The sequence below is a fragment of the Bubalus bubalis genome, chromosome 21 (genome assembly GCF_019923935.1).
Source record: "Bubalus bubalis isolate 160015118507 breed Murrah chromosome 21, NDDB_SH_1, whole genome shotgun sequence".
NCBI classification, from domain to species: Eukaryota; Metazoa; Chordata; class Mammalia; order Artiodactyla; family Bovidae; genus Bubalus; species Bubalus bubalis.
The window spans coordinates 56,211,417-56,237,253 of NC_059177.1; the positions used below are offsets into that span (position 1 = coordinate 56,211,417).

Sequence of the window (25,837 nt, forward strand, 5' to 3'; positions counted from 1 at the left end):
CTGACCTCTGTCCTGTTGAAATAAAACTGGGTTGGGGTTTTCCTCATTTCACCTGTGATTCAGCGGATGTAATTTCCAGATTCAGAAGCTGTGGCCAGAGGGGTGTTGGAAAGCTGGGGTCCAAGGTCTGGGGAAAACAGCAGGCACATTTCCTGGGGTGTTGATGGGGGTGCCAGCATGACCTCTCCAGCCTCTCATCCCGGACCTCAGTGCCCACCAGGAAGCAGCAGGTAGTGTGGGTACCCCTGTGCCCTCCTCTTGAAATAAAATAAGCATGTCCCTCATCCCCCCCAAGACAGAGCCCTTTGGGTCACTACTTCCAAAACTCTTGGGCCTTTCGCAACTGCAAGCATACTCCCTGGTTCATGAGCCCTTCCCCTGACTCACCCATCTGACCCGGTCAAGACCTTTTCCATCACGACACACACCCTGGTAGCTCAAGTGCTTCTGTGCTGGGCATCCCACCTGACTCCTTCGGCCACAGGACAAACAGGATTCCTGAGGTGTGGTGCCGCCAGCGATGTGATTTTGGACAAGACATTCCCTTCACAACTCCCATCTCACGTCTCCGGGTCTCCTCACACTCCCCCTCCACAGTCAAAATCTCACCAAGGAGTTGTCAACACTCCCTTCCCTTCTCACCCATCACGCAGTCAACAACACAATCAATCCATCTCAGCTTCTGTCTCCGTCTGGCTGTGTCACTACCAAGATCGCTGATGACAAGACATCCGTATTGTGTTCAGGTCTTGCAATCAAAGGCCGTTTTCCTTTCTCTTGAAATTTGATTTTCACATTAATGTTAAAAACAAAAGCTAAAATTCAACAAACCAAGAACAATGAATAACCAGACCATCTAGTCTAGCCTAATGGTTAGAAGTGTGGATTTGTGTGTGTGTGTGCGCGCGCGCAACCCACCGAAAGAGTGTTTTAACAGTCTACGTGAGAGAATTATTAGAAGTCTATGTTTTGCTCTCTCCTGGCCACAAGGAGGCGCACTTCGGAAGAAGAAACGCGGGCAGAAATAATCTGAAAATTGGATTATCCTCCGGAGGGACGGCTTCAATTCCTGGCGGAAGTGAATGCCGCCTCACCAGGTCTTGGAAGTTCCAAAAAGAATTTCAAATTTTTATGCGGTCCCAACTGAAGGCATGAAAATTTTTAGTGCTACTCCTAGATATTAATAACTAGAAAAACACACGCAGCCTCGGCTTTTTTTCAGTATTATTTCTCTGACGTGTCTTTAGTATCTTTGAAGGGCTAAACGCCGGAAGTGCTTGCCTTTTCTCTGTCAGGATGCGAAGTGACGTCCCATCGGCCCCCGCGCGGCACCGTCCTCTCTCTTCCCCGGCGCTGCCTACGGAGGTGGCAGCCATCTCTGACTCGGTGAGTGTTAATCGTTGGCCATCCGCGTCTGTGCGGCCTGCCTCTGGCCCCTTCGCTGCCTGTCGGGAAAGCTCGTCCTTCCCAGCAGTCGTTTGGGTGGGCATTGCCCTTCTTGGTTGGCTGGAGCGCGTACAAGTTCCGAGCGAAGCGGCCCTGCGGGTGATGGAGGTTCGCTTCCCAGGGCCGCTTGTGCTCCAACGGAGGCCGCCTGGGGTCAGTCAGAGCTGCGGACAGCTTGTTTGAGCCCTGAGGGCGCAGGGCGCTGGTTGGGGCCAGACTATGCGGGGGTCCTAGGGGGCTGTGGAGCGACTGGGAGGGTTGCGGCCTGATTGCCCTGGCTCGAGTCCTCGGATCACCTCGCTCAGCCCTGTCTACTCACGTGTATTTGTCTGTTTCCACTGCTTGGCGCTCCTCCTCCAGTTTCTGGCCCTGGGGTTGCTGCTGTGGCGGGACCGCCAAAAAAAAGCCGAGCTGCGAGTCGAATAGTGTAATTAACCGAAATTCTGGTAGCGGGTCAGCATCTCTGGGAATGTGAAACTGCGTCTTGACCTTCGAGGATGCCCCCTTTGGCAGCATTCTCTCTTGGCTCTGACTGTGCAGGGTGACTCCCTAACCTCCCAGGATCGCATCTGGAGAATGGCTTGTATTCTGCCAGCTTCGGAGTCGGGAGGGAAAGCAAGCCTGGCAGAGGTACCCATTCCATTCCCAGTTTGCTCAGTATCTGGTGATTGGAAGACACTCTGCAACAAGAGTTCAAGCCCCCGGGTCAGGGCTTGAGAAAGCCTCGTTCCAAGAAGTCATCTTTGACGTGGTCTCTTGCCTCTTTCTTGAAGGCATCATGGCCGCCCTCAGACCCCTCGTGAAGCCTAAGATCGTCAAAAAGAGGACCAAGAAGTTCATTAGGCATCAGTCAGACCGATATGTCAAAATCAAGGTATGTGGCCCAGGATGGAAGTGTGTGTTGGGTGAAGATAGATGGTTCCTAAACAGGCTGTTGGGTTTCTGAGCTTTGCTAGATGACTGGTCTGGCTGGTGGCAGGGCTCTCTAGAACCCCAGGTGTCCCTGCCTCACTGACACTCAGTCCCTTGATGTGTAAATTGAAATTTAAATGACACAGGGCATGGGCCTGTTTTGAGGTATCTAGAAGCTTATATTAGTTACATCTCAGGTGGCTTGATAACAATATGAGGGAGAGATTATACTTACTGCATAGGTGGGAAAACTTAGGTGCTGAGTGTGATGTTGAAAGCCAGGCTCCTCATCTTAGTACACAGGCCTGTCACGGTTCATGGATATGTAACTTGCTTTTCCTTTGCTTGGAAGGGGTGTGAATGTAGGTGTGTATTTGTGCTGGTCAAATGTAGGAGCTCCTATGAAATCCTGTTACCCAAAGACAACTAGAGTTTGGCACATTTTCTTTTCATCTGGCCCCCTTTTTTCTCCTGAAGGCAGAGTTGGTGTCTTCACAGACACTAACAATGTGTTTTCTTTCAGCGGAACTGGCGGAAGCCCAGAGGCATTGACAACAGGGTGCGCAGAAGATTCAAGGGCCAGATCTTGATGCCCAATATCGGTTACGGGAGCAACAAGAAAACCAAGCACATGCTGCCCAGCGGCTTCCGGAAGTTCCTGGTCCACAACGTCAAGGAGCTTGAGGTGCTGCTGATGTGCAACAAGTGAGTTGGGTCTCACCTCTGGGTTCAGGTGTCAGAAGCCAGCATGTGAGATCGGTTTGGGCAGGCGACTCTAGACCTTCTAGAATGCATTTGGAGGAGTCTTGTGTCCTCAGGAGCTTGGAGAATGCTTGTTGGGGACTCCAGAATGTTTCCTTTGCTGGGGGGCAGTGGGGGTGGTGCCCTGAAAGTGTAGAGGCCTGGGACCTGAAAAGAGGTAATGGCTTTGCTTGGCATTGCAGCATCCTCTGGCAGTGGTTTTCAGAACATTACTTATGTGGGGGGAGGGGCAGGGATGAAATAGAGCCCCCGACCCAAGGGATCCTTAGTGCTGTGGCCACAGGAATCTTCAGAGGGCTGCAGGAGTAGAGGAGTTGCTGCCTCTTTTGGGGCCCTGATGTGGAGAAGGGAGAGGCTGCAGGCAGAGGACAGCACATGTTCTGAGGAATGTAGACGCTTGGGGAGCACTGTGTATAAATGACCTATGGTCTTCTTAGGGCAGTGGGATGAGAAAAGCTTTTTCATGGGGGGTGATTTAGACACAGTTTTGATCTGGATTGGGGGAAGCGGTATGTTTTGGTTAAGCGGAGGAGAGTGTGTTTTTTTCCCCTACCTGTAGTAATTGCAGGCACAAGTAACAACCAACCAGTATTCTCACTTACTGTTGAGTTTCTCTAGGTCAGGAAGTTAGGCATTAAAATGCTGGAAGTATTTTGGAAAGGATGGGCTTAGGAATTAATGTTGGATGCCCAGAGCGCACGGAGTTAGCAGGTTGGTAGAGAACTGTGACAGAATGGTTCGGTTTAATCCCTTTTGTGTAGCAAAGATTGTGTTGCATATGTTGCCAGTTGCCATAAAGATAGGTGTGTTTTTAATAGTACCATGGCAGTCTGTTATCAGTAGCCACAGAAATACTCTGCATCTAATTCACAAATTCCATTTCTGGGCATTTATCTTTAAATAACTGAAACTTACATTGATCATTACAGTAACTGAACACATCACTGGTGAATGGTGGGGGTACGAGCACCAGGTGGCGTGTTGTGCCTGCATTAAAAGCAGTGGTCATGTATGGGAGATGCCCAAGCAGAGAGGAAACTATTTTAAATACGTGCACTGGGATCGTGCTTATTAAATACACATGGATGAGGACCTGAGTGTTTTTTGTGTGTTTTTTTTAAAGATGGAAAGTGTGATACAACTTAAGTCTCCTTTAAGATACTGGCATGAGTAGACTTTAAAACAAAGCAGTTCTCTGTCTGGATTGGTTTGTCTCTTACTGTGAAGCTATTTTTCTGCAGAGTTCTTAACTGCCTGCTGCCTTTAGAGTCTGCTGAAATTCCTCCAGGGGTGTAGAGTGTCTTGTCTTAATCCACTGTTAATGGCATTTCCTTGCTGAAATGTGCTCATGAGACCAATTTGTTGACAATCTGGGGTGGGATGTGGCTGCAAAGGAATGAATAGACCAGTACCTGGCAAGTGCTCAGGAATTGTTCGGTGTTGTCATTCACTGGGTGAGTCTAGACATTGTTACTTTTCAGCTTGAATTTTGTCTGCAGCAAATGATGCTTATGGTCTGGGAGGGGAGCCCTGGCTTAATCAGACTGTTGCATTTTGGTTGTTAGTTGCTTTGCAGAAGATTTACCTGAACTTTTCACTGGCAAGGCCAAGCTCCCTGAGACTGCCTTGAGCTGTGCAGTTGGCCCAGAGGGCTGAGCCATCCTGGCCTGGGTGTGACTTGGGAATTCACTTCCACCTTGTGGGCCTTGGTTTCCCTGTCTGTAAAATGGAGGTGATGCCTGGGTTACAAGGCTGCTGGGAGGATTCAGTGAGAGGAGTCACTACCAGGGAACACTTAGAAGCTTGCTGCTAGTACCATGGAATTAGGTGAGTCTGCAGCCCCTGCCTTCAGTGCTGTGGCTCTAAAAGCAAAGGAGCCAAAGCTCTCACCCTCCCACTGGAACACCGTGTGCCTTCCAGGCAGGCCTCCTTACCCGTGTACTGATTGTCTCTCCCAGATCTTACTGTGCTGAGATTGCTCACAACGTCTCCTCCAAGAACCGCAAGGCCATTGTGGAAAGAGCAGCCCAGCTGGCCATCAGAATCACCAATCCCAATGCCAGACTGCGCAGCGAGGAAAATGAATAGACAGCTCGTGTGCACATTTTGTTTGTGGTAATAAAAGCATAAAACCCGACCATCTGGCATCTCCCCCTTGGTTCTTAGTCTTCAGTATGACAGCTTGCCACAGATTGGTCTTCTGCCTGTTCATGCTCTCTGGAACCTTCTGTTAGGAAGGGGTGTTTGTAAAGGACCCGTGATCTGCTCAGACCAGGGTCGGTTCTGAGACCCAGATGGAAGGACCTTGCACTTGGAGCAGGTAGTCATTTTTAGCCTCACTTTGTAAAGTTAGAACAGAAGTTACCCCGTGTGGTTCTTAGGAAGACTGAGGACAATCAGGTTTCCCTTTCAATTGCAGCCTTAGATCTCAGGTAACAATAGCTAGAGTTCAGCTGTTTCATGGATTTTTATGAACCATTTTTCCAACACATGGTTTAAGCAGCACGGGTCACGTGGGACAGGGCATGTGGCACTGGCACAGGATTGGGTTTAAACCCATCGTTGTAGTAGATAGATGTCTCAGATTGACTGGGTCCTGTTCAGAACCTAATCTGACAAAACATTTGTTGAGTAAATTATTGGTCATTTCATTTCTCTGAAAGACATGGGAAGCATTCTGAGAGTCTTGACTACTGAGGAGAGGAATTGTGCAGAGAAAATAATGGTGATTCAGGGTCTGTCCTTTATTGACCTGGGATGGCAGAAAATTCTTTGGCCTGACGTTTACTGTTTCTGTGTCCTTGATACTAAAAAGTAAAGAGGACGGTTCACAAACCACCCGGTGACACATTTGCTACATAAGAGTCTGGGGGTTAGAAAAAAAATTACATCTTATTTCCTACCCAACCCACCTGGCCTTGCAAAACTGTAAAGCATTTTGGATTCTAAAGTGTGAAGAGCTCATAGAGGTATCTTGAGTTTTTCAGATGCCCAGCCAAAGCACTACTTTTGGCAGATCAGAACAGGTGAAATAGAGAAAGGGGAGCGGGGGAGTGACGATGTCTGGGACAGCGGCGGGGAGGAAGGCCGGCCCCCTGCCTCCTGTGAGCACGAGGGTATTTCTAAAGACTGAACACTGAGCAGGGACCCCCGGCTGGAGGGAGCCAGGCTAACCTGTGTGAAGTCACATCCATCTTCGTGGGAGGCCTGGAAGGACTACCACGCCCCCTCTGAATGACTGTCCTGAGTTAAAGGGCCCAACTGTTGGCAGCTCTGACAGAGCCTGTGAGTTGGGGTCCCTGGAGAAGGTGGTGGAAGCCCCGAGCAGGAGATGGAGAAAGGGCAGGAGTAGAGGCCTGCAGTGGTAGGAGGGTGAGGCTCTGGCTTTGACTCTGGTGGGCCTCCTTGCATGTCGGGGTCCCCAGGGGGTGGGTGCTAGCTGAGTTCCATGGAGTCTGTGCTGGGAGCCGAAACGGAATCCTTCTGGATGCTTTCAAAGAGGGCAGCCAGCTCGGGGTTGGATCGAATTTGGGACGAGAAGTCAGCCATGATGGGGCTCTTGCCCACTTCCGGGATGGTCAGCAGGGCAGCCACTGCCCTCATGGCTGAGCGCTTCAGTTCATCTTGCTTCTCAAACTCCTGTTTCACGGAACCAGCTTTGACCTAGAGTGGAAACGATGAGCTGGTCACCTATCATCTTGCCCAGCTCATGCCCCATCTCCTAGCTTCATTTTCGGTGCTTAAAGTAGGCTCTTGGCACCGCTGGACTTGATGAATGGCTTGTTCTGACAGCCTGGTAGCTGACCCCCCCCCCCCCCCCCCCCACTCAAGTGCAACCCGTCCTGCTTACCAGCCCAAAGTTGGCTCGCCTGCCCTCTGTTGCCTTATTCCCACCTTGCCCGCCTATTCAGAGAATCTCAGGAATTTCCCTACTGTTTATGGAATCAAGTCCAGGTTCCTGGTCTGCTCTCAGGACACTCCGTGACTCAACCCAGATGACACTGAGGCTCTTCCTGGTAGAGGTTAAGAGCTTGGCATTGGGGCTGGGCAGTGCTGGATTCAAATGGCTCTGCCCTTTTCTTGGTTAATTTGAACCCTTCCAAAACCCAAATTAGTTCTTGCATTTGGCAGGCATCTATTGGGTCCCCCTGGATGTGACAGGCTCTTCTCAATGCACAGCTTTCCGTGAGCCTTCTGCCCCAGGTCCTCCCCGGACCCTGAGGCACTCCAGGGTAACTGCCCACTAGCTAGGAATCCTAAGTGTCCGACTCAGTTTCCCCATTAGGATGTGAGAGGAGGGAGTCCACCATGTTCAGTATTGCATGCCTGGTGGTACGCTGCACAAGGCCGGACACTCAGGAAATGTTTAATAAAGAGCTAGGTTTGAATGTCAGCTTTGCAAGTTACTGTGTAGCCTTAGTAACCTCTCTGAACCTTTGTTCTCCTGTGTATAGAATGGTAAGAATAAGACAATGATAATGACTGAATAAAGTGTTTCACAGACCACCTGTATCTCTGGAGATTCTCAGTAAATGGTACCATCTGCAGGGGACCCAGCAGGTACACCCAGGGCTGGGCAGGGGGCTTACCTTGGCAGTGCAGGTGGCCCTGAGGGGCTCGATGAGCCGGTCCACCCTCTGCAGGACGGGCACAGGACACAGGGTAGCCAGTCGGGCGAGCATGATGAAGGTCAGCATCTGACCAGGGGAAGGAAGACAGTTCTTGGTGAAATAGCCCAGGACCGAAAGGAGCAGGCCCTGGGGGAGAGCAGAGGTCTGGACCCGACCCCCAGAACTCAAAGTAGCAGCCGGCCTGCCCGTTGCACTGATCTCTGCTGGCACTCACCAAATACTGGCTGGCTAAGGAACGTTTTTGTGTGTTTGCCCAGCAAACACTGAGACTGACAACACTGGCTCTTAAGCGTGTGGAACTTTCAGGTGATTACCACTCCATTTATTCACTCTTCTATTGTCTAAACAAATACAATGAATGACTTGATTATTTTACATTGGTTTTTCATTATAAAAGGGATTCATGCTCATTGTATATGTATTAAAAAGCTCCAAGAGGACAGAAGGTGAAACCTGTCTCCCCGACAGGTAATAAAACGGCCCAAACTTCTACAACTCACTCTCCACCTGACAGTGGGCCTGGGCCACCTTCCACGGCGGCCCACAGACCTCACTGCAGCAGTGTCAGGATCTGTGACGGGAGGCGCCCAGTGCACTGAGCCAGCTCCCCGTGAGCAGGCATTTGGTGGCTGCCAGCGTGCTGTGGAGAACCACCTCTCGCCTAAAACTCTTGGAATGTATGTTTAGGAGTCAAGTCCACGGAGTCAGTTCACAGAGTGAATTCCACACTTTGAAATGTGCCTAGGGCTTCCCTGGTGGCTCGGTGGCAAAGAATCCACCTGCATATGCAGGAGACGGGTTCATTCCCTGGTGTGGGAAGAGTCCCCATGTTGCAGAGCAAGTAAGCCCGGGAGCCACAACCCCAGAGCCTGCATTCTGGAGCCCAGGAACTGGCAGTACCCTACACCCTGTGCTCCACAACATGAGAAGCCACATGCCGCAACTAGAAAGTAGCCTCCGCAAACCGCAACTAGAGGAAAGCTCGTGAAGCAACGAAGACCCAGGACAGCCGCAAATAAATCAAGAAATAAAAACATGAAATGTCTCTAAATTCTATTATTTTTGTAGTTCTGGCCAAACCAGCCTCCCAAGGCCTTGCCTGCTCCCACCAAAGGTGTGCGAACTGGGTTCTTTTTCTTACTGGAAAAGAACAAAGCGGGGGACTTCCCTGGTGGTCCAGTGGTTAAGACTTGGCCTTCCAGTGCAGGGGGTGGGCATGGATTTGATCCCTGATCGAGGAACTAAGATCCCACATGCCATACTGTGCAGCCAAAAAGATAGAACAAAGCGACTACTTTCGTGGGGGTGGGTGCCTGGGGCGGGCATGGGGGACAGACGGGCAGTGGGTCTGGCGGGGGCTCCTCCTACCCGGATGTCATAGTGGTCCTTCAAGCCGTCCTCCACGTGGTTCAGGAACTCGCAGACGTCCAGCTGGCCCAAGCAGCTCTCCAGCAGTGAGTACATGCACTCGAAAGCCGCCTTCCGTACGTCCAGCCCATCGTCCACCGTGTGCTTAAAGGGCCCCATCTCCACCTGCAGGAAGGAGGGTGGGAGGAAAACGGGCTGGGGACTGTGACCCCAGGGCACGGAAGACACCTTCCCAGGCTCCCGCTGTGCACCCCTCCCTCTCTTATTCAGTACTGTGTCCTGTCCCCAAATCATGCCTTACCAGTCTCCACGCCTGTGCTCAGCCTGCAATGCCTTTTGATAATGATAATAGTAACTAATTCTAATAACAGTTATAATCCACTGAACAGGTATGCTCTGCCAGGCACTGTGCTGACTGCTGGAAAGATGACACTTGACCAAATCATCTCAACAGTCCCAGGAAGACTGTTACTATAAACTCCGTTTAATATATGAGGAAACTAAGGCTCAGAAATGTTAACTTGCCCAAGGAGACGAGCCCAAGTTAGTAAGTAGTTCAGTCAGAATTAAAAATCCAGGTCTCTTCGACATTGTTAAAACCACAAGGGTTTGCTTTTAGTGGTAAACTCGTACTCACCCCTCAAAGCCCACTTCAAATGCCTTCTCCTTTGGGGGAACTTTCCTAATCTCTCTAAACAGAATCGGATCTTCCTCCGAGAAGCTAGGTGGTTCAGACCTCTTTATATCATGCAAGGACTTGGCTATTAAGTCACTTTAACTCGCTGCCTCTTAAATCCTAACTTTACCACGTGGGCTCTAAGTAATTTCAATAATCAGGAGACCATTAGCAAACGTGGCTTGTGTCTGGGCCAGCTGAGTCCTGGCGCCCAGGCGCAGGTCTGGTATCCCTCGAACACTGAATGTCAAGTGATCACAAGAGTTGCCCACATTTAATGAGCGCTGACTGTGTGCCAGGAGCAGTTCTGAGCGCTTGCAAGATTTAGCTCATTAAATCATCTCAACAACTCGATAATGTGGACCCCATTATGTCTTTCCTTTGGCCTGTTTGGAGAAACTAAGGCTAAGAGAGGATTGGGGCTGCCCCGGCCAGGCTCCACAGCCAGGAAATAGAGGGGCAGAGTGGACCCTGTGGGCCAGCGCTTGCTCTGATGAACCTGACCCTAACCCTCTCCCCAGCCCCAGCAGTCCAGCCTGAGGGCTCCTGCCTGTGTTCTCCCCCGGCTTCACCTCTCGGATGAGGTCGCGGCGGATCTTTGTCTCCTGGTAGAGGAAGGGCAGGATGTCGTCCAGCAGGTCGCGGACCAGCGAGGGCTTGTTGTGCACAGCGGAGTTGAAGAAAGCCAGGGTGGCCCGGCGCACGTTCAGGTCCGGGTCCTGCAGGCTCTCCATGAACTCTCCTGGCAGCGAGACCAGAAGCGGGGGTGAGGGGCGCCACAGCCACAGCCAAACACCCAGCTGTCCCCACCCCACCTCGCTTCTCTGGTTAATGGGCTCCACTCAGACCTGGCTGGGCGGGTGTGGATGTGTTCTGAGGATCTGCTTTGCACAACAAAGTCCAGAGAAGAAAGTGGACTTGAGTGTGGCCTAGGTTTAAATCTGTGCTTGACCGTGAGGTTACTGTGGGACCTTGAGGCACCTCAATGTCCTCATCTGTAAAATGGGGGTAACAGCTGCACCTACACTGCAGGACTGGTTTCAGGATTAAAATGTGGTCATGTCTAAAAAGCACATGGCAGAACAGCGAGTGAGGACTCTAAATGTTACCTTGATGTGATTTCAGATGAGACTCCTGAAGATCAGAGAGGTAAAGAGACTTACACAAAGTCACACAGCATTTCTTTGAGCATACACCTTTTTTGTGTAGGTTAGACTTTTTAAAGACTATGTTCATGTTTTATGTATTCAATAAATAAATCAAGAATGAGAGGGGTCCCTAAAAAAAAAAAACTATTTCAAATGATATAAGTACCCAGGTTATGAAGGAGAACAACTCATCTAAGTAACTTCCAAAGTATTGTGACATGATGCCCCTCAGGCTAAAGATGAAAGAATTATAAATGAACACTGATTTTTCACAGATAAGGGTTAGCAATTCTTATGACTACCTTCTGTGTATTCCAGGATTAAGTGAATAAATATCTTGTGGAAAATAGAAGCTGGCATTCTCCCATAACAGAAGGGTACATGGAAAGGGAGAAGGCGAGCATGAGCCCTGTGTTGCTGGACTAGAACAGGAGGTAACCCGTGTATACAGGGGTTACTGTGTAATACACATAATAAATACCATCCTCCACTAAAAGGAATCAGGGCTTCTTCGAGAAATGGTTGATTCCAGGGACGAGACAGGAAAGGTTCAAGATGGGTCTGGAGCATCTTATTGTGCAAAAGATAAGGATATGTGAAAAGAATGATAGAAACATGTCAACAGAACATAGGAACCAGCTTGAAAGTCTCCCACTGGTTAAATGTGAGACAGTCTTGAGAATCTAAATAAAAGACAGTAATAGATTATAATCCACTGAAGGAAATAAAAATCCCTGAGTCTATAATGATATAAACAAATCAGTGAATAAAAAAATGGAAAACAAAAAGTTATTCCTGAGAATAAAATGCAAACTAATGAATATGGAAGGAATGCTGAAATTAGAAAGTTGTTATTGTCATAACTGTCAATAATCATTTATTCAGGCAAGAAACCACAATACATGCAAAATGTAGTGTGCAAAAATTTGATGGGGAAGAAGATATTTCAGTAGGCAGAAGATCTAAAGACATTCCTCCAAGGAAGGCATACAGATGGTCAAAACATGCTCCACGTCACTAATGATTAGAGAAATGCAAATCAAAATGACAATGAGCTATCACCTAACACTGGTCAGAATGGCCATCATCAAAAAATGTACAAACAATAAATGCCGGAAAGGATGTGGCAATAAAATGACCCTCCTACACTGCTGGGGGGAATATGAATTGTATAGCCACTATGAAGTACAGTATAGAGGTTCCTTTAAAAACTAAAAACAGAACTATTACTACCATATGATCCAGCAATCCCACTCCTGGACATGTAACTGCGGAAAACTCTAATTCGGAAAGATACATTCATCCCCATGTTCACTGCAGCGCTATCTCCAACAGTCAAGACATGGAATCAACCAACATGTCCATCAACAGAGGAGTAGATAAAGAAGATGTGGTACACATACATATTGGACTATCGCATGCATGTGCGACCTCATGGAGTGCAGCCTGCCAGGCTCCTCTGTCCATGGGATTCTCCAGGCAAGAATACTGGGGTGGGTTGTCATGCCCTCCTCCAGGGGAGCTTCCCGACCCAGGAATCAAACCTGTGTCACCTACATCTAACCTGCATTGGCAGGTGGGTTCTTTACCATTAGTGCCACCTGGGAAGCCCATAATGGGCTATTAGCCACAAAAAAAGAATGAAATAATGCCATTGGCAGCAACATGGATGGACCAAGATATTGTCATACTGAGTGAAGTAAGTCAGATAAAGACAAATACAATATTGCTCATATGTGGAATCTAGTTTTTAAAAGTGATATAGATAAACTTATTTACAAAACAGAAACAGGCTTACAGATGTTGAAAACAAACGTGGTTACCAAGAAGGAAAGGGGAGAGGGATAAACTGGGAGATTGAGATTGACATATACACACGACTATATATAAAATCGGAGAAGGCAATGGCACCCCACTCCAGTACTCTTGCCTGGAAAATCCCATGGGCGGAGGAGCCTGGGAGGCTGCAGTCCATGGGGTCGCTAAGAGTTGGACACGACTGAGTGACTTCACTTTCACGCACTGGAGAAGGAAATGGCAACCCACTCCAGTATTCTTGCCTGGAGAATCCCAGGGACAGGGGAGCCTGGTGGGCTGCCGTCTATGGGGTCGCATAGAGTCGGACACGAGCAGCATATATAAAATAGATAACTATTAAGAACCTGCTGTATAGCAGAGGGAACTTTACTCAGTACTCTGTAATGACCTATATGGATAAAAAAATCTAAGAAAAAAGAGTGGATTTATGTATACATATAACTGATTCACTTTGCTGTACACCCTAAAGTAACACAACATTGTAATATTACACTCCAATAAAATTTTTTTTTTTTAAATAGTAAGAAAAATCAAGACCAAGAACAGGGTGGAGAGGACCGAAGTGGGCAGAGGGGAGGGGGTGCTCACCAATGAAGGTCTTCAGGAGGGGATCGATGGGGTGGGGCTGATCGGAGATGAGGTACTTAACTGCCGTGATGACGGTGCAGCGGGTGTGTGGCCGACCTGCGGGACGGGAGGGGAGGCATTGGCGGGGGCACGGCAGGTCCTGGACACCCCAGCGCTGGGGGACGCCAAGCTTCCCCTCGCCTCTGTGGGAGACGGGATCGGAACCTCTTCCCACGCAACCCTACACATCCATCTTCGAGGAAGTCAATTACCACTTTCCTTGGCAGCCCGCAATCGCTCCTGAATTCCAGCTACAGCTGAGACAGTACAACTGCTGGTTCTCAAGCACGCACCCCAAGGACACAAACAGAGAATGAGAACCCAAGATGGGGCTCAACCCGAAAAAAGACCTCTGCCCAGGCCTTGGAGCTGCGTTCTATTTTTCAGATATTTTTTAGACATATTATCTCAATTAATCCTTTGGCTTAATCCTGGTCACTGGTTGATAATAATGTTAGTTAAAATAATTTCAAAAATTATTGTTAATCTCCACTTTACAGATGCGGAAAAAGAGACCAGAAAGGTTAAAATCAGATCTAAGGTCACCCAGCAAGTCCAGAATTTACCAGCTGCTTCTGAGCTGTCTCTGGGCCCTCCTGCAACCTGCATTCTCTAAGGAGAGAGCAGTTGTGTTTCAGACAGGCTAAAATCACTTAATTTTGCTTTTCTGCTTGCTTTCTGAGTAAAGAAGCTGCAGAAAGGGAAGGAAATACACTTCCCATCAGGGTGGAGGAAATTAATTGGCCATCTCTCTCTCCTCTCCACCTCCCATCCCCCTAGCCCATAGCACTGAATGGGTTAAGGCTGTTTCCACCCACAGACTTTAGTTCAAGACTCAGGACAAAGTTTACAAGTTGATGCTTGGGTATGAGGGAGTGAGTTACAGACTTCAGACTTGCAGCTTTTTTCCTCTTTCTCTTTCCACCCTGACTGGCTCCTAAGAAGACTCAGGGTGGCTGGTGAAGATAATACACGTAAAGTAGGATTAAGTGAATTAAGAAAAATGAGGCCAAGGACAGTGAGATGGAGACCAGAGTGAGGGGCGTGCAGAGAGAGGAAGTCCCATGAACTTGCTGGTACCAGGCAGCTGATTGGCTCGAAGCATCCCACAGCTGGTGGTAAAAAAGGAAATGTGGCCAGTTAGCTGGTTCAGCAGTGGGTGCAGGCCCAAGCAAACCTGAGCTATGAAAAGGCAGGGCTCAGACTTCCCTGGTGGCCCAGTGGTTAAGAATCCACCGTGCAATGCAGGGGACATGGGTTCAATCCCTGGTCCAGGAAGATCCTGCGTGCTGAGAAGCAACTAAGCCCACGTGCCACAACTACTGAGCCCGTGCTCTGCAACAAGAGAAGCCCCCACAATGATAAGCACCACACCAGGGGCAGCCCCACCCCACTGCAACTAGAGAAAGCCCGTGCACTCCAACAAACACCCAGGACAGCCGAAAATAAATAAAATTTAAAAAAAAAAAAAAGGAAAAAAACCGCCTCTCATGCCGAGAACCTCGCCTCCCAAGGTTTCTTGTGAAGATCCCTATGGGTGTAACAGGTGATACTCTCAACACGGTCATCCTGTCCACACAGCAGTGAGGGCCAGAGCTGCGGCTTCAACACCAGCCACCCAGTAAGGGCCCAACTGGAACCACTAACACAGCAATGAGAGCAGATACTAACAGTACGAATTAGGTACCACCCACCAGACCAAGCACTCTGCCTGCATTATGGCAACTAACCCACCGCTGACCACATGGAGACCAGCAGACCAGCTCTGGGCCTGGAGGCCTCTCATTCCCAGGGGCTTTGACTTGCCCCAGAGCCCACTGTCCACCTGCCCTTCTTCCTCCCTGAGCTGCGGAACATCCTGACGCGCTCTGACCCCACGACATGAGACCTGCCCTCCTCACCCCGTCCCTGGCCCTCTCCAAGCCATGGGGCCTGGCATCCCCTCTGAGTCCACATTTACATTTGCTCCTGGTCCCCGAAACGAGCTGCATTCTGTGGCCTGCCATTTCTGGCCCCTCAGAGAACCGCCTTTACTAACCTTCGCCTGGGGCATGTGGCTGCTGACAACGCCCAGTGGCATCCTGAGAAGTTTACTTGTTGGAAGGACACGTGAAGAATTGTGTCCCCTCCATCCCAGAGGGGCCCCCTGGAAAAGGCCCCCAAGTCTCAGGAAACGCTGTTTTTAACGGCTCCTCTGCATTCTTATCAACGCCATGATGCTCAGACCCCCATCACCTGAACGAGCTTACCCAGTGTGGACCTCTTGGGCACAGTGCCCACTTTCAATCTGGGCTGCCTTTGCCCATCCCTGGGCCCCTACCTGCAGCGAGCTGCTTCCGGAACCGGGGCAGGAGGAAGGGAGGGTTTACGAGGACGAGCTTCCCGATGCACTCGGCCACCACCCCCCGGGTGCCCTCCTCGGCGCCCTCGCAGCGCTGGAACAGCAGGGCCCAGATGTCCTCGGCGTAGGGCTTCAGGCTGTCGGGCTGGGCGGCCCCCAGGGCCTCCCGCAGCGAGTGCAGCAGCAGGTACTGCCTCCGGGGCTCGGCCTCCATCTGCCCCAGGAGGAAGGGCAGGAAGTCGGGCAGGTTCCCCGCGCCCACGCGGCCCAGCGCGTAGGAGGCGGCCGCCCTCACGTCCTCACTGGGTGAGCCCAGGGCTTCCAGGAGCACTGCCTTCAGCTCCCGCTGTGGGCCTGGCCCAGCCACTTGGCCCACCTCGGCCAGCGACAGGAACGCCAGGACCTTGACCCCAGGGCTCGAGCTGGGCGACCTGGCCTCCCCGACCAGGCGGTTGGCCGTGCCCGCCGCCTCCTGGGGACAGGCCGCGGCGAGGGCCGCCACGCAGCGGGCCAGCGAGTGGAACACTTGCTTGTGCAGGCCGGGCCCGCCTTCCGCCGCCTGCTCGTACACGGGCGCCGTGAGCAGGCCGATGAGCTTGGCGTAGTCCACGCACGGCGGCCGGGTCCCCACCAGGGCCTGCAGGAAGCCTTCAGTGGCCACCAGCACCCCGGCCGGCAGCAGGGGCGAGCGCAGCAACCGCAGCAGCTCGGCCAGCACGGGGCCGCTGACCTCGGCCATGGAGGCCGGCTGGGCGCGGGTCACGGTAGCGAGGAAGTCCACGGCCAGCTGGGCCACGTGCATGTCGCTCTCGCTGACCAGGGCGGGCAGCTCGGCCAGCACAGCCCTCACGGCGGACGGTGGGAGACCAGGGCCCTGGCTCTGGGCCAGGGCAGCCAGGGCCGCCAGCGTGGTCAGCCGCAGCGCCCGCTGGTTCTTGCGCAGGAAGGAGGCCAGGATGGGCAGCGCCTCGGCCAGGATGGGCTGCAAGCTGATCTTCAGCGGGGACATGGCCACCAGCGTCAGCGCCTTGACAGCCGAGAGCCGCGTGATCTCGTTCCGCAGGCGGTCCAGGAGGAGCAAGAGCGACGGCTCCAGGTCGTCCCCGAGCCGGTCGCCCAGGTGGCCCACAAGATGGCCCATGCAGGAGATGGCCCGCTCCTTCACCTCCTGGTCCAGGTCCGTGGCCCGAAGCCGGGCCAGGGTGGCCGCGGACATCTCTCCAACGTAGGGCTCGGGGTCCAGCTTCCGAGGCCCGTCCAGTGGCCACAGCGCCCTCACCAGCTCCTGGAGCACCAGCAGGGCCTCGGCTGCGATCTTGTAGAAAGGGTCAGCCACGCAGGCCATCACCGGTGGCAGGAGAGTGGGCAGGTGGGGCTGGAAGGCTTCGGCCGGCTCTGTGCCCAGCAGCCCCTGCAGGAAGGCCAGGGCGTCCATCCGGATGGTGGAGGAGCTGGAGCGGTCCGCCAGCGAGAAGACGATGCCTGTGGGGTGGGTGCCCGGGTTACCAGGACACACACCCTGACCCAACTCAGCCCTCCCTGGATGGGGGCCCACAGGCGTCTGAGCTGGACCCAAGCACCTGGGCCCTTACGCAGCAGCAGGTTCTGAGAGGTCAGAGCTCGGCTGGAGCCAGGGCTGAGGATACAGGCCAAGAAAATTACATGAAAACAGCACAGAGGGCCGCACCCCAGCCCTGTACTCACTGCTGGCAGTGGGGAGTCGCTGTAGGTTGCTGAACCGTGGTATGGCAGGGAGTGGGGGCTGGGGGCTGGGTTCAGGGGAGAAGCCCGGAAGAGCAGACCCCAGGTTCCAGGGCACCCTACCTGCTACCAGCACGGGCATGTGCTCTGCCAGGCTGCCCGGGAGGACGCTCGCCAGCTCGGTGAGGAGGCTGAAGCAGCCCTGGCGGGCCCTGGCACTCCGGTCTTTCAGCTGCCGCTGCAGGGCCTTCATCACAAGAGGCACCTGTGGGCAAGTCAGGGGCAAGGAGGAGGCCAGTGACCATCCAGGAACCCACACACCCCACCCACTACTGAGGGGCTCTGCCCAGGCACCTGACAAGGAGGGACCCCCAGCATGTGGAGGGGATCATTCCACCCTGAGCTCCCCATCACTCGCTCTGTGCCAGACACCTCATTCCACACTCACCCTCTGAGGCAGGCACTAGTCCTGGGCCCACCTGACACTTGGGAGACAGGCAGAGAGTAGAAGTAGCCAGCTCAAGGTCACCAGATCGGGGGGCCCCTCTCTGTTCCCCAGCTGGATTCCCTCCCTGATGAGCTCACCCACTCCCAGGGTTCGGATTCCACTGAAGCAATGACTCCCAGATCTACATCTGACACCAGACTTGTGTGCTACCTGCCCACCTGACATCTCAACTCAGGCATCCAACGAGGACTTCAAACAGAATAAATGTCCAGAACAGAACTCTGCGAATGCCCTGCTCCACCATCTCGGGGACTGCACTTCATGCTTTGGCCAGAGCCAAGAAGTCACATGACATCTCCCTGCCCCTCACCTTCCACATCCATCTGCAAACCCAAAAAACTATGTCTCGGGGCTTCCCTGGTGATCCAGCGGCTAGGACTCTGTGCCCCCAGTGCAGGGCACCCAGGTTCAATCCCTGGTCGGGGAACTAGATCCCACATGCTGTAACTAAGAGCTGGCATGCCACAACTAAAGATTCTGCATGCCACAAGTAAGACCCAACGGAGCCAAACAAATACCTAAATAAGTAAATACTTTAAAAAAAAAAAAAAAACAACTAGCTCTTAAGTCCAACCTCCTGCCTTTCACCTACATGGCTGCAGCCATTACAATCCATTTCTCACATGGCAGCCAGAGTGAACTTTTTCAAATGTGAATGGGATACCATATTCCCCTTCCTGCGGCTTCTACCCTCTTAGAATAAAACTGAACCCCCTTTCTGTGGCCTGGAACCCTACTTGTGCTACTGGCTATCTGCCCGAGACTGTGCAGTCCTGGCACTTCATACAAACAACCAGGCACACAGCAGGTGCTCAATAGATGGGGGGCAGTGGGCGGAGGGAAGGGCTGTGAGGTGGGGGGCAAGGGGGGGTAGGCAGGCACACCTGTCCTCGCAGCATCTGGAGGTTGCTGCCGGTCTGGGTGGGCTCCTCCATGACCTCCAGCCACCCCTTCGGGGGCCGCGTCTGCCGCAGCAGCGCAATGTAAGCCCCGAACACATCGGCCTTGACGTTCTCCTCACGCTCCTTGAAGCGTTGGATGAGCGCGGGCGCCAGGGCGCAGTGGAAGTCAGGCAGCAGGTCCGGCCGAGAGTCGATCAGGGCTGCCAGGCACTTGGCCGCTGCCCGGCGCACCTTCCAGCTCATGTCGTCATCATCGCTGTACTCCTCCTCGCTCTCTAGGGCAGGAATCAGGACACCCGTGGAGCCCTGTGCCCCGAGGCGGGGAGCCGCCAGCCCCACCCAGGTGGTCTTCCAGGACAGAGGGGTTGAGAAGTGAGGGGGCAGCGAGGAGGGCTCGGGTGGGGCTTCCCCTTTCCATGTAGCCCGCCAGGCTCCTCCGTCCATGGGATTCTCCAGGCAGGAGTACTGGAGTGGGTTGCCATTCCCTTCTCCAGGGAATTTTCCCGACCCAGGGATTGAACCTGGGTCTCCTGCATTGCAGGCAGATTCTTTACCTCCTGAGCCACCAGGGAAGCCTCCATGGTCACTACTTATAACTACTAAGAAGTTGCTGCTTAATCGCTGAGTTGTGTCCGACTCTCTGAACCGCCAGGCTCCTCTGTCCATGGGGATTTTCAGGCAAGAATACTGGAGTGGGTGGCCATTCCCTGCTCCAAGTTAATGAGGACCTGCTGTGTGCTGGGGATGGTGCCAGGCAGGGAACTAGCTGGAGGTAAACCAGGGTCCCCCCATCTGCCTCCCTTGATTGTTGTGACTGCATCCGGGAAAAACTGACTCCCAAGTGAGGATTTAGGAGATCCATTTGGGGCATAAGACCTGCCCTTTGGTTTTAGGACTGGCTGTGTGATGTTTTATCTACTTGGCTTTCAGAAGGGAGGCGAAAGTTCCCCCGCCCTGGGCAGGGTTCTGATTCTGGTTTCCAAGCAGGACTACTGATGAGAGAAGCTGTGTTTGCATGGCTCTTTGCTCTCCAAGCTCCCCTCAGAAGCCAGAGCTCAAGTCTTCACCACCCCTCAGGAATGAAGGTGTCTTGAGGCTCTTTTGTAGATATGAGTAAGGCTCAGAGAGGGTGAGAGATTCTCCTGAGGACACAGAGCTAGAAACAGCAGAGCTGAGTAAGGCCCACCCATACACATGGTGGAGACATATATGAGGCTCAGAAGAGGACGGTCCTACCTAGGGACACCCCAGCCACAGGCTCAAAGACCAGCGTGTTCCTACTCACTCTGCTCTGTAGAGAACTCAGACTCAGAGCACTGCATCTGGACAAGCCATGGTGGGCCAGGGGGATGGTCCCCCAGATATGCCTTATCAGCTCAGCAGATGGTCCCCCTGATGGCCCCTTGTTTGTTACCTCCACCCCATATCACCCGTGGAGAAACATCCAGAGCTCCTACATACTAACAAGAAAATGTCCAATCTCCTTGGCCTGCGACTTGAGGCCCCTACATGCCTGTCCAATCTCATCTCCTGCCACCGCATCTCGCTCCGAGTGCCCCACCGGGGCCTAAGTCTCTCGCCTCCATCAGTGCCTCCAGGGTTCAGGGGCATCCCCCTGAGTGACAGACAGGACCACAGGCACAGAAGGAAAGAAGCTATTGAGTCCATTCCCCACCCAGGCATCTCTCCCTGTCAGTGCCAGTCAGTCCATCATCAGAACTTCACGTGGCTGGGGTAAAGCAACGGCTCTTGGACACCGTAACTCAAAGGGTACAGAGGGACTTCCCTGGTGGTCCTGTGGCTAAGAATCCACCTAGCAATGCAGGGGATGCAGGTTCGATCCTTGGTCAGGGAATGAAGTCAAGATCCCACATGACTTGGGGCAATTAAGCCCGTGCACTGCAACCAAGCCCACATGCTCTGGAGCTTGCACACTGCAATGAAAGACCCCGCATGACACAGCAAAGATCCCATGTGTGGCAACTAAGACGATGCGGCCAAATAAATTTTTAAAAAAAGGTACAGATACACAATGGAGTATTATTCAGCCATTAAAAAGAATACATTTGAATCAGTTCTAATGAGGTGGATGAAACTGGAGCCTATTATACAGAGTGAAGTAAGCCAGAAAGAAAAACACCAATACAGTATACTAACGCATATATATGGAATTTAGAAAGATGGTAACAATAACCCTGTGTACGAGACAGCAAAAGAGACACTGATGTATAGAACAGTCTTATGGACTCTGTGGGAGAGGGAGAGGGTGGGAAGATTTGGGAGAATGGCATTGAAACATGTAAAATATCATGTATGAAATGAGTTGCCAGTCCAGGTTCGATGCACGATACTGGATGCTTGGGGCTGGTGCACTGGGACGACCCAGAGGGATGGAATGGGGAGGGAGGAGGGAGGAGGGTTCAGGATGGGGAACACATGTGTACCTGTGGCGGATTCATTTTGATATTTGGCAAATCTAATACAGTTATATTAAGTTTAAAAATAAAAAAAAATAAAAAAAAAAAAGGTACAGAGATGGCAGCATGAGATGGGGGAGTCTGGCAGACATAGCTTCAAGTCCCACCTATGCCACTTCCTAGCTGTGTGATCTCAGGCAAATCTTTAAGTCTCAGTTTTCTTGTCTGAAATATGGGCATGATAATAAATATCAGGTTTTCCAGGTTCATCGTAAGGAACATGAAATAAGAGGGCACTTTGGACATCAGGAGATGCTCAGTAAACAACAGCTATCATGACTCACTCGTGATCTGTGCAGTCAGAGAGTGTGGGGATGACAGAGGATCTAGATTTCCAAGGGTGGGACTGGAGCCCCAGGAAGAGTTGGGATCAGGATGGGGGGCACCAAAGGTGTCCCCTGTCTTCAGCTAGGGGATTCATGGGGAGGCTGAACCCGTTTCCACCCACCAGCCCAAGGACAAGTTGGCTACCCACCTTGCTCACTGAACTCGCTGTCCTCAGTCTCCATCTGCTCCTCGTCCTCGTCACTGTCGTAGTTATAGTTGGGGTCGTGCTTCACATACTGGAGGCAGAGGCTGGTCACGTTGGGCACGTGAGGGCCCATTTCCTTGGGGCACCTGTGGGTGGGATGGGGGAGGCTCTGCTGGACCCAGGCAGGACAGGGTGGGGGATGAAGCCCAGAGGTGAGCCCCGAGATCTGACTGCTTTGAGACCAGCATCTTGTGCCCACTCCATCCCCACCAACTTCTCAAAGAAACCCCAGGGTCCCCATTTCTAGGACCCCCGCTGCACCTACTTCCTCAGGAAGGCCTCAAAGGCCTGGAGGCAGGACTCCCGAAGTTCGTCATCATCTAGGTTGCAGAACTCCTCCACCAGGGGCACCAGGCGGTCCAGATGGGCCCCTGCAGAACCAGGTGGGTCACTGAGGCGAGGCCAGCCCATCTCCTGGGCTCTCCCAACCCACGGCAATCAGCCTGTGCCTGTCCCTGCCACCTTGGCCACTGCAAACTGTACCTCAGAGGCTTCAGCAGATGTGGGTTGTAGCCCCGACTCGGCCCCATCTAAGCTATGGGACCTTGGACACAACACAACCCTTGTTTAACCTCAGATTACTCATCTTCACAGTAGGGAGAACTGTGCCCACCAGCCAGAGTTTGTCAAGATTATGGATAAAATGCAGATAAAGATCTGCTTGGCACAGAACAGGCACTCAATAAGTGGCAGCTGTTGTCAAAACTATTACTCATGTTCTTGATTATTCCCTGTGCTAGGCTGCAGCCCTGGGTGAGGAAAGTGAGGAGACAGGCACCACTCTTATAGACCAGGCCAGAGGGGCCCCCTGCCTGGTCCCTGGGCTTCACAAGGAACTCCAGCTAAGCCCTTCTCCAGCTACACCCTTCCCTACTTTCCTGCCCAGTCAACCCTGAACCCATGTCCGGTCCTGTGCAGGTCTCTTTTCCAGGTCCACGCTTCTAAGGGTGGCTGCCGTTGGGGAAACGTGGACAGATCTGGACTGCAGGCTGGAGTCTCCATGTGTGCTTGTAAGGGCCCCTGCAGGGAGAGGGCCAGAGGGGCAGGAGGGCACTGTGGCCACTCACTTACACTGCCTTGTTCTAGCCCAGACTAACTCCAAGGAGTTTGAGAATAAATTCAAACCTGATCGCTGAATTCCATTTCTAAAAAACTAACCTCTGGTGACAGAAAGGAGATCAATGGTTCCCTAGGGTGGGGCCTGGGAAGGATGTGCTGCAAAGAGACACAAGGAAAGTTCTAGGGGTGATGGAAACGTTCTGCATCTTGATTCTGGTGGCAGTTTCACTGGTATATGGAAAGGTCAAAACACACTGAAGTGTACACTTTAACTAGTGTGGTGTGTTGTACACACGTCATCCCTCAATAAAAATTAAAAAAAAATTAAAACCTTGTTAATCATCTAGGTTGTTATTACGGTACAGTTGTCAAATAGGACGACAGAACATATTTTACTTAAGTCTGGGGGCATGACTCACAGTTACCCGCGCAAGCTTCTGGGTAGGGCTCAGAAGCAGGTCAAGCTCAGGGCCCACCTGGCTGCCTCTTGAGCCCACCCTTTCTCTTCCAGGTGCTCCAGTCCCACCCCGGCCCCGCCCCTGTCCTCCGCACCTCCCCACCCAACCACATCCCCTAACCAAGGAGGTAGCGCACCCAGGCCTTGCCCCTTAGCCCAGGCCCCGCCCCTCGCCTAGCACCCCGTCCTTAGCCCCGCCCCTCACCGTGGGCCCCGCCCCCTTACCCAGGCGGTGGCCTGCCTGGCGGCCAATGCTGCCCAGACACTGGATGAGGGTGCGGATCGCCGCGGGGCTGGCTGGCGCGCGTGGGCCGGGCAGCCGGTCCAGCAGGTGGTCGGCGAGCTCCACGAAGAGATCTGTGCTGCAGGCGGCCGCCAGGTGGCCGAGCGCCCCAACGGCCCGCTTGCGCACGGCCAGGCGCGGACTGCTCAGCTGCGGCAGCAGACAGTGCAGGAGGCTGGCGTGGAAGGCGCCCAGCGGAGCGCCCAGCCTGGGGAGCCGGAGGGGGCGTCGGGCGGGGCCCACCCGGCGGGCAGCCTGGGCCAGGCACCTCCCCTCTCCCTATGGGCTCCTGGCTTCTTCCCCGTTATGACAACCCAATGGCCCTAGGTAAACAGGAAGGTACCCTGCAACTGTGTGAAGTGATTACTTATTATCACAGGAGAGGAAGCAGAGAGGGGAAGGGTTTTGCTCAAGCCCACTCTGCCCACCTGGGGAGGAAGCCAGATGTACTGGGGCCTGGGGGACTCCAGTGAGCTTTCCCGACTTCCCCCGAGTCTGGGCCTTGCCTCAATGCTCATCCTCACTCACTCACACTCACTGAGGCCAGACCGATCTCCAGTGTACCTCTGCCTAACTCCTCCAGTGGCTCCCCAGTGCCCCTGGGATGAGCTGAGCTCCGGGCTCAAGGCAAGAGGGAACGGCAGAGAATGGTTTCTGCACACATAAACGCAGCCCATGCCCACCCTGGCAGCTCCCATCCCTCCTTCAAGCCAGGCCTGTGCCTTTCCCATCCCATACATGAAACCTTTCCTCTCACTCCACACATACACATTGACCTCACCCTCCCATCTCCCTCTGTCCAGCACAGACCTCTTTCCTGGGTTTCATTTATTCATTTGCTCACCTACTAGAAAAGCTATGACACCCTACATGATACCCCACAACCTCCAGGGACCCCATGTCTTCGATGGCCTCTGTCCTCTGGGCCGAGGGCAGCCTCCCCATCCAGGGTCCCCCTATGCCCGCCCACGCCTGGCCAAGTCCTGCCCACCCTTGAAGAGTCAGCTGACTAGTCGGGTGAGGGTCTCCTCCTCCGAGCTCCTACTGGTCCTGCTCTTAGCCGTGCTGCTGTTCTTACTGCACTCACAGGTTTACATGTCTGTGAGCTTATCCCTGCTGCTGCTGCTGCTGCTGCTAAGTCGCTTCAGTCGTGTCCAACTCTGTGTGACCCCATAGATGGCAGCCCACCAGGCTCCCCCGTCCCTGGGATTCTCCAGGCAAGAACACTGGAGTGGGTTGCCATTTCCTTCTCCAATGCATGAAAGTGAAAAGTGAAAGTGAAGTCGCTCAGTCGTGTCCGACCCTCAGCGACCCCATGGACTGCAGCCTTCCAGGCTCCTCCGTCCATGGGATTTTCCAGGCAAGAGTACTGGAGTGGGGTGCCATTGCCTTCTCTGGAGCTTTTCCCTAGCGACGGCCAAGACCCAGCCAACTCCATCCTCCCAACACTGGTCTAGCACCTGACATTTTTATGGTAGGTGTTCACATCTTGAGAAGCTGAATGAATACTTTAGAAAAGTGTAGTGCAATTGAAAACACTGGCCCAGCTATTAGGTTCCTCATGTCCTGACTGTAGTGAGGAGAACTCGGTGACAGTCAAGTTCTCCTGGGACACTGCTGGGGCAATTAAAGGCCCCTGAGCACAGGGCCTGCGGTACAGTAAGTGCCCGCTCTGTGAAGCTGAGTCCCTCCCTGTGCCTTTGCCACCCCTCCCTGCCATCCTCGTTGCTCAGGGTGGCCTCCCGCACCTGCTCAGCATGTCAGAAAGGATGTCCAGGGCTTCCAGCTGCACGGCCACGTCCTCCTGCTGGGCGATCGCACTGGTGAGCTGGCCGGTGATCTTCCGGCACACGTTGGAGGCCAGGCTGGAGCCTGCACAGAGCGAAAGGTGGGCGCGGTGAGGCCCAGGGCCAGCCTCCACCTGTGGCTGGCCTTTGCTCTGGTTGCATCCCTGAGGCCACATCCCTCACCCCACCCCCAAATGGTGCTGACCAGAGAAGCCAGGACGTCCAACGTCCAAGGTGTGACCCAGGGTCCGGCCAAACTAAAGGAGACAGCTGGGGAGCTGAGGAACTGAGGGCGGACCTGCTGGCTGGCCCACCTCACATCTGATCCCTGTACCCTCTGCCTTCCAACAAGGAGTCTTTCCCAGACCCCTGGCGGCCTGGAGGAGCCAGGTGACCATGTTC

General features: G+C 53.0%; 2 protein-coding genes and 1 non-coding gene across 3 annotated transcripts in view; 2 read left to right on the plus strand and 1 right to left on the minus strand.

Annotated features, from left to right (window-relative positions):
* The first annotated feature begins 1,253 nt into the window (after positions 1-1,253).
* RPL32 (ribosomal protein L32) lies at positions 1,254-5,257 on the plus strand. The gene is made up of 4 exons (XM_006078913.4): positions 1,254-1,386; positions 2,220-2,320; positions 2,882-3,063; positions 5,079-5,257. Exons 2-4 carry the CDS (start codon positions 2,225-2,227, stop codon positions 5,206-5,208), a joined length of 408 nt encoding a protein of 135 aa, XP_006078975.1. The 5' UTR covers positions 1,254-1,386; positions 2,220-2,224; the 3' UTR covers positions 5,209-5,257.
* LOC112581316 lies at positions 1,998-2,137 on the plus strand. Its single transcript, XR_003105849.1, has one exon. It is a non-coding gene; the product is annotated as a small nucleolar RNA SNORA7 (small nucleolar RNA).
* A 586-nt stretch (positions 5,258-5,843) lies between the features above and the next one.
* The window catches only part of CAND2 (cullin associated and neddylation dissociated 2 (putative)), a 29,121-nt gene continuing 9,127 nt past the window's right edge, over positions 5,844-25,837 (minus strand). The window contains exons 4-15 of the mRNA XM_025272857.3: positions 25,397-25,520; positions 23,591-23,856; positions 22,115-22,220; positions 21,793-21,935; positions 18,823-19,115; positions 17,554-17,695; positions 15,709-17,211; positions 13,350-13,445; positions 10,368-10,537; positions 9,120-9,284; positions 7,710-7,817; positions 5,844-6,783 (exon numbers count right to left, since the gene is read on the minus strand). Coding sequence (XP_025128642.1) covers positions 6,556-6,783; positions 7,710-7,817; positions 9,120-9,284; positions 10,368-10,537; positions 13,350-13,445; positions 15,709-17,211; positions 17,554-17,695; positions 18,823-19,115; positions 21,793-21,935; positions 22,115-22,220; positions 23,591-23,856; positions 25,397-25,520 — 3,344 coding nt within the window. The 3' untranslated portion in view covers positions 5,844-6,555. The remainder of the gene's footprint in view (positions 6,784-7,709; positions 7,818-9,119; positions 9,285-10,367; positions 10,538-13,349; positions 13,446-15,708; positions 17,212-17,553; positions 17,696-18,822; positions 19,116-21,792; positions 21,936-22,114; positions 22,221-23,590; positions 23,857-25,396; positions 25,521-25,837) is intronic.

What these genes read in the sequence shown, in the direction of transcription:
- RPL32 (XM_006078913.4), top strand. Translation starts at nt 2,225, where the DNA reads ATGGCCGCCCTCAGACCCCTCGTGAAGCCTAAGATCGTCAAAAAGAGG. An exon ending in ACCGATATGTCAAAATCAAG is followed by an intron (nt 2,321 to 2,881) that starts GTATGTGGCCCA and finishes GTTTTCTTTCAG; the next exon opens with CGGAACTGGCGGAAGCCCAG. An exon ending in GTGCTGCTGATGTGCAACAA is followed by an intron (nt 3,064 to 5,078) that starts GTGAGTTGGGTC and finishes TGTCTCTCCCAG; the next exon opens with ATCTTACTGTGCTGAGATTG.